Source organism: Strix uralensis, chromosome 8, assembly GCF_047716275.1.
Source record: "Strix uralensis isolate ZFMK-TIS-50842 chromosome 8, bStrUra1, whole genome shotgun sequence".
Classification (NCBI taxonomy): domain Eukaryota; kingdom Metazoa; phylum Chordata; class Aves; order Strigiformes; family Strigidae; genus Strix; species Strix uralensis.
In genome coordinates, this window is record NC_133979.1 from 33,120,616 (window position 1) to 33,133,509 (window position 12,894).

At 42.8% G+C, this 12,894-nt stretch overlaps 1 protein-coding gene across 3 annotated transcripts in view; it reads left to right on the forward strand.

Moving 5' to 3' along the window:
* Positions 1–12,894, forward strand: part of C8H1orf21 (chromosome 8 C1orf21 homolog) — a 126,712-nt gene that overhangs the window by 37,752 nt on the left and 76,066 nt on the right. For all 3 annotated transcript variants that reach the window (XM_074877111.1, XM_074877110.1, XM_074877112.1), the window contains one exon: positions 12,539–12,744. In XM_074877111.1, coding sequence (XP_074733212.1) covers positions 12,651–12,744 — 94 coding nt within the window. In that variant the 5' untranslated portion in view covers positions 12,539–12,650. The remainder of the gene's footprint in view (positions 1–12,538; positions 12,745–12,894) is intronic.

The following is a 12,894-nucleotide window of genomic DNA, read 5'->3' on the forward strand; positions in this document are numbered from 1 at the left end:
GTGGGTGAAATTTCCACTTGTCTATGGATGTTGTCCTCTGCCCTTGGATGTGAATGAGAGGCCCAGTGTGGACCAGTTGAGAGCTAGCCTGGGTGATGCATTCACATCCTCAGAGCTGCTACCTGCTCAGCCCCTCCTCAAAGCCAGCCAAATAGCATATGTACTCATGCCCTTCTTGCTTTTCTAAGTCTTCTCAATCTTTTGTAATCCATATTTCTGTTTTCTTTAGGGGATCTATATTATTTTATTCCTCTCTTGCAAATTGAACAGTATTGCATTAACTTCCCATCAGTTTTCTCTTCCTGGGTGACCATCTGCAGAGCTTTAACGTTTTTGGATGTCTGCACTGGCTTATTTTGGCATGGATTATCCACAAGAGTTATAATCCTGTAGCCATTTGTATTGTTCTGGCAGCACAATTCTTAAAAAAATTCCTATTACACTTCAATTCCTACTGATTGTATTCAATGGTATTTGGAACCTTTTCCAATTATTTATTACACATTTCTTCTCTGCCTCTACAACTGAGCAGAATGTATTTTTTTTTTCCCCTGCTCTGTATGGGTTTCTCTCCTTGCTTTGATTCCTGTGAGGCTGTAATGTTTTCAGCTGGTTTCTTTCCCCCCTTCTATTCATGTGTTGGTTTGGCAGAAGATTCACAGTGAGAGCTCAACTGTGTGGCCAGAGGACTCTGAAGGGGCGTGGGAGAACACTTCATTTGCCATTTTCTTTCAGGATTGTTTCCTCCAGCTTGTTCGTGCTCAGTCATACACCTTTCACAACTGCAGGACCTCAAGCCAGCAATCCATCTCCGTGACTTCAGAAACTTCACGGTCCCACAGCTAGACTGATGTATGACCCCCCTTCTCCTCCCTAGATGAGTTGTGTGCTGTGTGGAGGGACTGGGGAGTGGTACTCAAAAAATTTTTGGATAGTTCCTGGTCCTTGAGTCAGTTTCAGTTTTTGCTGATGAACAACACCAATTAGTTTATAGTCTTCGCTCACTGGTCCTCAAGAGATGTGAAGGCACATGCACGCTTTGCAAAGACAATTTAATGTTATTTGATGCCTTTTGCAGTCACAGAGTCCCTGCTGTGCATGCAAGAGTCACTGGTGTGGCGTTTGCACGCATTGGTGATGCACTAAAGATCTGCTGAGCTGGGGAGTCGCAACGCTTGATCTGCAAAAGTAGTTTCAAACCAGTTTTGGATGAATTGGGTGAATCCAAAGGTACCCATCCTGCATGGGTGCACTTTGGGACAGCAGCTGAGTCAGTCACTCTTAAGTCTTGATTGAGTCAACTGCAAACAACTTTGGATTCAGCCGCTTGCAAAGAGGAGTCAGGGCACAGACTGATGTGACTTTGATGTCCCGGGTGTAGTGGCAGAAGTTCTGCTCATTCTACTGGGAGCAAATGTCCCTTAAGGAGGGGACAACACGGGCAGCTGGGAACAGTAACTTCTGCAGACAGGGACCATGAGTCGGAGTGCTTGCTCAACTGGCTGACCTCTGCGTTGGAGCAGATAGCAAACAGTGGATCAGTGCAGGTCAGGCCTAGAGGTGGTGATACCCAGCTGATGCTCAGCAGTGAGCAGCTGGTGGGTAACAGCACCCAACTGTAACACCTTTCCAGAACAATACTGTAGCCTTGATCAACCTGCCCTTTGCTTCAGGACTGCAGGGGTTTTGCTGAGCTGGGATTCATGGGCGAGGTGTAACTGTTCTCAGAGTGGTTCGTAAACCCCTTTCTGTACCAAAAATTGCTTCATAATTATTATTCTGCATGGTGTTTGGTTTAAGTAAATTCAAGTGGTACCCAGAATAATTTTACACCATGAAATAGAAAGTTGTGCTTAATGTGTTTTCCCCTAAAATTTCTGACTTGAAATATTTAATTTGCTTTATACACAATTGGTTTTAAACACTGGGAGGTTTTTTGTTCAAATAGATCCCTAAACTGCGGCTCAAAGCACAAGAGTGCTGTACAGGTATACGAGATGCCAAATAGGAGCCAGCTGCCAATACACAGAAAATTTCACAAGATCACTTTTGGGGAAATGTAACATTAGACCAAAGTACGGGGGCAGGATGCTAACAGCCTGAGTAGGGTGTAGGTCATTTAAAGAAAATAGAAGGTGGTTTCTGTGTTTTCAATCCTGATGAGGTCTGTTGCTGCCTTGACTGCTCTTTGTTGTAACCCAGGGAAATCTGGCACCCCATCAGCATCGTCAGTGAGAGGAGAGATTGCGGCATTCCCTCTCCTGTGCCGCTGGTTGTGTTTGAGTTATAACTGTGTTAATATGAACTGAAAATATTTCAATTGTTTTCGGCTAGTCTGCTGCTCATTTATTTATATCATAGGCTGGAGCACGGTTCAGATCTTATTTTTTGAGTATCTAGGCTTGGTTGTGCACATATCCATTCACCATCTCACCATTGAAAGGAAAACTCTCCATTCATTGCTCTATTAGCATTAATGGAGAGTATGCAAATAAAACTTAAGATGTTCTAAGACTTTTTTTTTTTAATTAAAAAAGGAAAAAGCTCCTACCCAAATCCATGACTTGGGTAAACTCCTAAATCTGTGTTGAGGTAAAGAGTAAGGAAATGGTTTTTGCAACGTGGAGCCTCCAGCGGGGATGTCCAGAAGCGCCCGGTGTGCGAGTGCTGGATGGGTAGATGTGATCGAGGAAGGGGATGGATCACAACAGCTTTTACAGGAGCGGTGACACATTGCTTTTCCTCCCCAATAGCCCAGCTCCCCTCACCTGTGTTTTTTCAGCTGTCTGTTCTTGGCCGGAGGTTTCTGAAGGTCTCCTACTCTCAAGCACAGCCTGCTTTCTCAGCTGTCCTCCCGGCTCAGGTTTCCAGGGGATAACCTGTACGATAGGGTATCGAATAGGATAGGGCTCTTGGATCAAACCATACCATACTGTGGCCTTCAGCACCAAAAATCCTGTTTTCTCCTCCTTGATCCTGAGGAGTAGCCCTGCTAAGCAGGAGGGAGCAGTCAGTAGTGTAATTTTGGGAATGCAGGTTGCAGTGTGCATCCCTTTCATTCCTACTTGTGCCATTTCATAGGACTACAGTTAGGAAATGTCCTGACTGTGTGAAAAAAGTCCTCAGTAGAAATGCTGAACCCTATAGAATTGTTCACTAAAGCTAAGAGTGAAATGAGCTGCTTTGTTAGCTCTTATTAATTTTAACTGATTATTTTTAGCTAGATTGTAGCTGTTGTTTCAGCTGTAGAAGAGGCAGCCATGCATGGGAACGGGTACCTGTGCTGGGATTACTCCTCACCGGCCTGGATGAGTCACCTTCCGTGGTTTTGAGCAGCATCTCTGCACTTATTCTGTTGTTTAAGTGTTATCGGGTTAGTGAAGAAAGATTTCTTCTTTCTCTAGTTTGTCTCCAAAAAAAACTCACGGCCCCTTTAATTGTTTCATGCTTTAATTGCACAGAAACAGCAGAGGTGCATATGGCAAATGTTTCCTTGCTGACATGTTAACAGCAGGTCCCCGGCATCTCACCCACTTGGCTTCTGCATAGCCAAGTTGTTTTGTTTTAATTTCAACCTAAGTGGCACATGAAGTAGCTGCTACCACAGCTCTTTGGATGAAAAATGCTTTGGAAGCTACCTGGGGGGGCAGATCATGGGCTCTGTATTGCTGCAGAGATATCCAGCAGCTCCCCTCCGGCTTGCAGCTGCTCCCTTCTTCCTCCGTGGTGATGAATTAGGCCAAACTTACCAGGGAGCAAGGAAAGGTCCTCAGGTGAAAGCTGGAAGCACACAGTCTAACTGGAGAGCATATATTTGAGTCAGGCTAGAGGAACTGAAAGTAGTTTTCCAAGGTGAGCTGGGATAATCCTATTCTGTATGTTTGGAGGTAATTGTTTGTGGAGATAGATTAATTGTTGTTGTATTTGCGGTCGTCATTCATCAATGCAGCTGGAGATGGGGGGGGATATGGTGTGGTCTGTCCTCTCATTTGTGTACATTTTTAAGGATTTTCTAGGGAACACCCAGTCAACTGATTGGGGGTCTTTTTATTGTAGAGCATTTAGGCGAGATCACTGGGTCTAAAAGGGGATGAGACCCTGAAAACATGCAATTACAGATAATTGCATTAGGAATCCTTGTGCTTAAAAAAAAAAAAATGCACACAAGTCCACAGGAACTATTTTTTCACTTTGTCTGAGACAAGACTGCATGGAAGTATCAACGTTGCCATTATCCATTAATGGCAAGATTGTTTGATGATGTACTTGAGAGGGTGCTCCAGCGTTGGTGGATGTTTGTCCAGCTTGTTGGGAGGCCTTCACGTGACCTGTGTGTCTCTGTGCGCCTCAGGTATTCAGTAATCCATCCAACATCTCTTGTCTCATTGACTGGTTAACATACTGAGACATTTCCAGATCTCAGTGTCTAGGAGACCCTGCATTTTCCATGGCATCCAAAATAAACCCGAGAGGTCAGATGGTTTCTTTGGGTTGTCCAAGTTGGATTGGCAATTTTTATTGGGTTGTTTTGGCCATAGGTGCACTGGTTTTTTGTAGGTATGGAGTACAGTTAAAATACATGTGGGTATTAAAAGGTCTTTGATCATAGGAGACTAAATCATCATCCCCCTTCCCTCAGCAGGAGCATTTCCTCTTGTATAGACCAGTCTTGTTTCAATACACCCTGCCCCAAACCTCCTCCCTGCGATGGGATAGTTTCGCTGTCTTCTCACTGCAGCAGCGGATGGTAGGTCAGCCATGCTCCTCTTCCTTACTCCTGCCCATCATGGCCTGGTGACACAGCACTGTTGCTTTTGGTGTGCTTTCAGGCTTAAGACTCAAAGGAGTTTTGCTGTAACAGGAGATGCTACACCCCAGCGTCTGAGAGGGAGAATTCATTGCTGCTCTTCCAGCATCACTTTGCACTGCCACCGTCGCCTTGCTGCATGGCACTGAGGTTGGTTGGATGGGCTGAAGAGCAGACATGGAGTCTCTTGCATGCACCCCAGCTCTCGAGGAGTCTACAAGATCCTTTTCTGGAGAGCGTAGCTGTGCCAGATTTGTGATAAGATGGTGCAAAAGGTGCTTTTACTGACTTTTGAAAGATGCTAATCATCGCCACACAGAGTGAAGAGGTTACGTCTCGCACAGCTGGAGGCATCTAGCATGCTGACCCATCTCTGTGTGATTATTTCCACCATCATGGTGTCACATGAGAAAGACTAAGAAGTAGTTTGGGAAGAAATAAAAGTGTGGAAGGACAAAGAATAAAGATTTAGACCTCTGAGTCTAAAAAGTCCCAAGTCTAGTACCACCAGTGTGGTATTTGATGCTTTTACTGTTGAAATAAAGAAGTATGTGCTTCTCATTTTTAGGAGAGACTTGTTGAGCCACTGCTTTTCTGGGAGAGAGTCAGTCATAAAAAGAGTTCAGCTCCAGGTCAAAGTCAATGTTTGCATCTGGAGGTGCATCCCCCGTCACTGGTGGGAAGAGGGCAGGAGGAAATTTAAGAGAATGAAGCTGCTTTTTTACGGTGTGGTAATTATTTCTCAAGGTCTGCCTCCAAAGCAAATGGTTTTGTTGATGGTGCAGCTACAGCTACTACGTAATTATATTTTAGTATAATTCTAAATGATAGGGTTGATTGGCTAGGTGTAATGGTTGTGTCTTTAAATTATTTTTAGTATGGCAAAGCAAAGGAATGAGTTTTCAAAAGGGAGATGGTGCTCAGACTCGTACACAGACGTGTACAGAACATTGTATAAATCACTGTTCCTGTACCTCAGGGCCTTTTACTGTCTCTTGCTCAGTAAACCATATCTTGCTCTTAAACCATGAAGACAGAAATAAAATTAAATAGGAAAGCTTATTGTTGGTTTTCTTTATACTTTAGAGGTACTTGGGCACCCTACCCATTACGGTAAGTGCCGGAGATTATGCTTAGATATATAGGAAAGTCATGTACTAAGGAAAATTGAACCTGGCTTTTCTGTAGTCCTGTCTAGTATCTCCCATCACACCAGTGTGCCTGGCTGGGCTGTGATCACCAGCACTACATTTCTAACTTCACTTTGGAAATAAAACACAAAACAATCTTTCTTCTATGAAATTTGAGTTTTAGGAAGTGACCTCAAGCCACCTAAAGCCAGTGGAAAGGGTCTTGTTGCCTTTAATCAGGTCCCTCATGCTGGTTTCTGTCGGGTTTTCCATCATCTAGTGCTGACTGACCCAAAAGAGAAGTGCTGGGCAGTGGACTTGAGATGCTGTAGTGACCCACCAGCTGTGAAACTGGCTCTGAAACATGTTCGATAGCAAATGCACATCTGAACATTTTGTGCGTGTTGTGGAAACATGCTGCAATTCTGTATTGTCCTTGTAAACAGCTATAGCAATCGCTCCTCGAGTAGCGAGAAATATTTAAGGTGTTCTCAGCTTATTGTCATGTAATCTTACTTTTAATGAAGAGTGCTTGTTTATTCTGCAGAGGGAAAGTACACAGGATAAATGTCCTGATTCTCTGGACATTCTGGTTGAGTAGCACCACCTACTATGGTAAAGAGAAGCTGTGGCATCGCTACTGGTTTGAAAGAGTCTGTGAAGGTGAAATATGTTATATGAAAATTTTGCTTTCTCACCAGAAACATACCAGCTCTAGTGTGCTTTTCCTCTGTGTGCAAGGAAAAAAACCCTGTACAGTATTGCCAGACCATAGTCTTGTAAAATAAAACGGGGGGAAAAAAAGGAAAAATAAGAAAATTAGGTACTAGAAGTACATCCTGTAATGGTGGTGGTGATCTTCCTATCACTACTCCTAAAGCATGTGAGGTTAATAAAAACCCACAGAACACACACCCCCCCCCCCCCCCCCAACCCAAAAACCAGAATAAAATTTAATTCATTTTCTTTGGAAACAGCAAAACTGGTAGGTCCTGCGACTGACATATTTTGCTCCTGGGTTGTTGGGCTTTTCACACTGGTGTTACTTTAACTCCACCCTGTGTGAATGAAGAGGAAGACTGCAATGCGATTCCCCTTCCCTTCTTCATTTGTATTTTACTGTGTGATGTGTGAAATCTCTTCCCAGGGACTCCCCGGTGGTATTTCTCCTTATTGAGACTGAGTAAGGAGAAAATGCTCCCTAGAAGTGTTGTGTTGCTGTTGAGAGCTATTCTATTTGGAAATCACTTGTTGCTTCAATACATCAAAAAACATGTATTAGATCAGCAGAAATGCTGATTGCAAACAAAAGAAAAGAAAAGAAGGGGCTAATTTTGCTGATAAAAAAGGTAAGATAAGCCTCAATGGGGCAAAGTCTATCGTGTAATAGAACAAACAACCTGATGATATGAATTAGTAGAATTAATTCAAACCAGGCTGTCGCTGTTGGGAAAAAAATAGGTAGACAAACTTCTGTTTTTTTTCCTGTCGGCTCTCTTTAGCTGTCAAATTGCAGCCTTCTCTTTTGCTCTTTGAAAAGTGCTTCGAATATGATTTCTTCTGAGCACGACTTCCCAAGAGAGGATACGTGCAAATGGCAGTTCTACCATCTGACTGGGTAACTGGGCTGGTTTAGTTTGTCGATGGTATTTTTAGTGCAGCTTGAGTAAAATGCTATAAAACCATGGTGTGCTTTCTCTGCGTTTCCTCGTGCGTTATTGATTTTATAGCACTGCACTCATTCTTTTCCCTTTCAAGTGAGATTACTGCTGCATTCGCCCAGCTGGCCGGAACAGCATGTTTCCAATAGGATGCTGAAATGTGGTAATAAACACAGAAATGTGGCATCACGGAGAGAAACAATTCATACAAGGGGAGAAAATGCTTAATTTCATGGCTATTAGTATCAACAGGCAGAGGGGAGCATGTTCTGCCTATGGGTTTGAAGGAATAGAGCAGCACCACCACTCACTTTGACTTTTCTTTTTTCCTGTCAGCCACTGCAAGGTATTACTCCAGAGTGTTTCCAGCTCTCATTCTGCTTGTAACCTTGCCCTGTTCGTTTAGCGAGTCAGTGGGTTAATTTTCAATGTAACTATGCTGCTGCCAGTAACTACCTGCAATGCCAGTTAGATTAATTTGAAGAAGGAGAAAAGAGAGCTTATGATTTTTTTTTTTTTAATCTTTCTTTCTACTGCCCCCCCACCCCCCTTAGGCCATCGGTGCACTTCAAAGGCAAAAGTTCTCTTTTGGGCTCAAAAAATGCCTTTTGGCAGTTGGAAAAAAAAAAAAAAAACAACCCAAAACCCAAAAGCCATCTTTTCTGGCAGAGGTGGTGGAGGGTTGCTGAGGAAGAGGGATATCACAGTGCAGGGCTCCCAGGTGCTATCTTCCAATGACTCTCATGGAGGGCAAATTCAGAAGACATTGCTGCTTTCTTCTTTTACAGGAAAAAAAAAATCAATGGAAATCGAACAGGACTATTTCTTATAGGAAATAAGATTAACTAATAGCAGTAAGTTAAGGCTTGGGTTCTGCCTGGACTAGATTGTATTATAGGAAGAGCCAGTGTGGTTTCTCTTTGTAGCTTAGGGTTTTTTCATGGTTGCATGAAGCTCGTTGCTTTGATCTCTTGAGCTTTGTGAAATTTTAACCTGATTTCCTGTGTGGTCAACACAGAAGGAAACTTTCAGATGTATCTGCAGCCTAAAGAAGATGAAAGATTGGTTATCTCAATGCAATAAAGATGAAAACAAATACACCTGCGGTAATAGACTAATTAACATACATTTGTTGTGAAACACTAGAGATCCTCCACTTGCTGTTAAGTGTTTGGTTTTCAGCTGTGGAGGCAAAAATGTGTTTTGTCAAGGATGCAGCCTTGGATGCAACCATCAGAAATAAGAGGTGAGAGGATGATGAGTGGATTCATGAAGTGCTGAAAGAGCTGGTAAAAAAGCACAACATAGACATGCCTCAAAAAAAAAAAAAAAAAAAAAAAGGAATTGCTTAAGGTTTCCAACAGCACTTTCTATTCTAAGAATTGAGCTCCCCTTTTTTTAGCTCAGAAGAAACTTGGGGAATAAAGTACAGCATCTGAGAGTGTCTATAGTCTTCTCTTGACCCGCACATAAGATGTTAATCTTAAACCTGCTGCATTTAATTTGGGGGTGGTGTAGACACTTTTGATCTGCCTGAGTGATTTTTTTCTCACTAGCGTTTTGCAGATTGGAGCTTGTAAATTGCCTCTCAAATCTTGATAATTAATGATGGTGGGTGGTGAACATGAACTGCAAATGGTTTGAGGTTTTCTTATTCTTTTTATTTTTGGCCTCTAAAAATATGTATGCCCCCAAAATGCTCGGAAAGACAAAAGGGAAAATTATATTTGTGGAAAAGTGGGGGAGGAGGTGGAACGGATGTGTTATTATGCTGCCATTTGAAGTACTGCATTTCACATCCTCAGAACCCTCTGCAGGCATCCTGCTGAATGAAGACCAGCACCTCATTTCTGAGCGAAACCCAAACCTTGTCACTGTGGGCTTTGGTACTCGGGCAAGAGATGTTTACCCGAGGCTGGGGGCAGTGTAAGGCTGGAGAGCATCACAGTGTCGTGTATCTCGAATTTCATCTCTTGTAAAATTATTGCTGGTTTTGTCTCACTCTTTTGTTTGTTTGTTTTAAATCCTTTGCTAATTCCGGGTTATGTTTGTTATCCGTGTTACAGTGTCATCCGTCTTCACTGCACTATGTTAACAGTAGTCCAAGAAATGTGCCTGGAAACATGTGTTAGACTTATCTTGGAGGTCATTTTGGAGTAACTTTCTCAGCCCAGTCTCCAGGCACCAGGAGAAATTGCCTCCATAATCCAAGTATTAGTTGTGTAGTTTTTTCAGATACTCCTGTGATTACTGTTCTTTAATGTAAAAGGTAAAACTTCCAGTTTGTTAAATTCCTGTTTATTTCCTTTAATCACATCATGCCTTCCAACGTGACCATATTTTTAGTGAGGTTGGTGTGTGCTACCAAGATGCTGCGGGAGAGATTTGACGGTGGCTAATTTTTTTTTTAGTTCCTTCCCCCAAAGAGCTTTATCCTTCTGCATTCACATTCTGCGTCCTGATTGCCTCTACAGCTCACCGGTCCTGGGTGACGGGACCATCACCCTCCTGGGTACTAATCAACAATTAAATATTTTGCAATTTGTTTTGCTGCATGTTGGCTATATATAAGGCTTTGCAAAAAATCCCCCCCCAAAAACCAACCCGCTGCTATGTTATGAAATACATTTGGTTTTTATTACTAAGCAGCTGTTCCCCTTTTGTAAATGGTCTGTGCTGAGAGACAGAAAGAGGAAAAACAGTTGAATAAGGCAACGGCATAATTCATCCAACAGGTACTTCTGTGAGTGCAGTTCGGCTGTTCTGTGACAGAGATGCTGGGTTTGTGGTGTGCAGTGATTTCCCCCACATACAGCCTGTTAGCAGTCTCGCCTACACACCTCTTTGTCTTTTCTGGGATTACATCGTGTCTCCCCTTGCTCTTTGTCCCATGGCTGGCCACATCCTTTTCCCTGGGATAATATAACTGGTTATATTTTAAATCAGAAATCAAAGTTACTGTTTTCAGGCTCTGCTTACCTTGAGGCTCCTGCTTTTATCTGAAATCTGAAATAGGGACTCTGCGGTGAAAAACCTGATCATTTTTACCCCCTCGTTTGTTTCAGCTGGTCTATTAAAAGCTGTTTTCTTTAAGCAAATTTACATCCTCTAAGAAAATAAGCCCACATTTAATTTCTAGTCCAGCTGGCAGTTCCCCTTCCTAGTCTGTTATTTCTCCTCCATCTCCCACACCTCTGTGTGTCTTGACCTACCTCCTAAGTAAGCACAGTGTGGCTGATGCTTGAAATCTGTATAGATCCTCATTTCCCACCCTGTGACAGCGAGATGAAGACCTGGTTTAAAATAATGCATTTTTGGGTGAGGAGCTAGCTGTGGCTAAGGGAGAAGAGAAGGATGGGGTAATAAGAAATTTTATGCTCAAGTGTGCATATATAGGAGGAAGGAAAAAGGGAGAAAGCATGTTGGGGAATGTACTGCACATAAAGAAAAAATGCACATACAGATGTGACTGGGAGGGTTAACTGCTTAGAACAGGGACTGAGCATATACACATTGTACGCTTTGAGTGGAATGCCCCACTTAACGGGAGAAAAGCACTCTTCTGTGCAGAGCAAGGTGGAAGGCAGAAGCTAGTCTCAGTAGACATGAGAAGTGGTTCTGCATCCAGAGTCCTTCTCCTTGCATGGTAAATGCCGCTTGTCAGGGGACCTGCAGCTGCAATAGCAGAAGCAGAATCACTCTCGGCCCAGCTGGCCACATCCTCGTTTCTGTGACGTTGGCGATGGGCAGGGAAGTCCCTCGCAAGGGGACTATGTCCTGATGTGTCACGGTGCTGCCTTGGCACGGGCAGGTGTGCTGTTCATGCTGGGCACACAGGGAAATAAAACTCAGAAGACTTTCTTCGGGGGTATACGTTTCTGGTGGGATGGATACTGCTGTATCCTAGGTAAGAGTGCCCGTCTGCTGTTGTAGATAAAATTCTTGTGGTCGGCACGGAGCAAAATGAGCCACATTCTTTTAAAGTAAATACCCAGAAATGATGAGTTAAGAAATGGTGTGTATGATCTTATGCTATAGCTGTACTGAACAACTCAGTAAAAAGGGGTGGTTCTTGTTTTCCTCTAGCTCTTCTTCTACAAAAGGTTTGGCTTGTCAAGCCAGGTCATTCACCCAGCTTTGAAGTTGGTTTTGTTTGAGTGTGGAACCATTTAGTCATTAAACGGTTAATGGTTTGGGTTTTTTTTTTTTTTTTTTAGCATAAAATATTCCAGCTATAAATTAGCTTTTTCTTTCCCCTTTTGTTTTATGTGACATCTGGATTGTTCAGGGAGCGTTATTCTGTCTGAAGATGGGGATAGTTGCCTTTTTGAGTAGTGGAGGTTTAATGGATCCACTAGAGTAATGAACACGTAGAAAAAAGATAATACAGCTGGCTATCCTCTTTCACATCTATTAACATAAGATCTTTAATTGATTTGGGGGGGGTATTTTGTCAGAACACTTGCAATTAGCAGCTCTTAATCACTATAACACGTTGTAAGGAATCTGGCTTGAAGGGTAGATTGGTAAAAGGAACAAGAGGAGCATCTATTGCCAGTTTCTCCTTTCAAAAAAAAAAAAAAAAGTGTTCTGTGGGAATAGCTGGGTGGGTGGGAAACATCTGTGAGCGTGTTGCTTTCTTCAAGCCGTGGATTGAAGAATAGGGCTGGAAGAGACTTTGAGTTCAACTACTGTGCTCCTGTCCCAAGGCAGCATTGATCTACCTATATCAGATCATCCTCTACCTATATCAGATCATCCTCTACCTATATCAGATGTTTCTTGAATATGGTTTTAACACCAAAGATGATGGAGACAGCCTGTGCTCTTGTACTCCTCTTCACAAACCCCATTATTTGTTTTCTTGAAGCTCTACGTTTAGAGGTAACCTTTTGTCAACATATGTAGTTAAATACTTTTCTCTCTTTTGCTGTCTTTAGGTAAAAGTGACGTGACAACCACGCGGGAAGGTGGATTATTTTTAAAACAATGAGCGTGCGTCTCTAGACATGATTTGTGGTTCGGTCCAGCTGGAGCTGTCTGAATGAAGCTATGGGCTGTGCCTCCGCCAAGCATGTTTCTACTGTTCAAAACGAAGAGGAAACTCAGAAAGGGAAAAACTATCAGAATGGAGATGTGTTTGGTGGTAAGTGTTGCAGGATTTCATCTTTCTCCAACATCATGAATGTGCTGGAAGGTATATTTGGGAGCCTTAACCTTTCAGAGAATATAAAGGAAAATGCATGTTAAAATAAATCAAGATGATAGTGCAGTTGGCCCCTCAAAGAGACGGTAC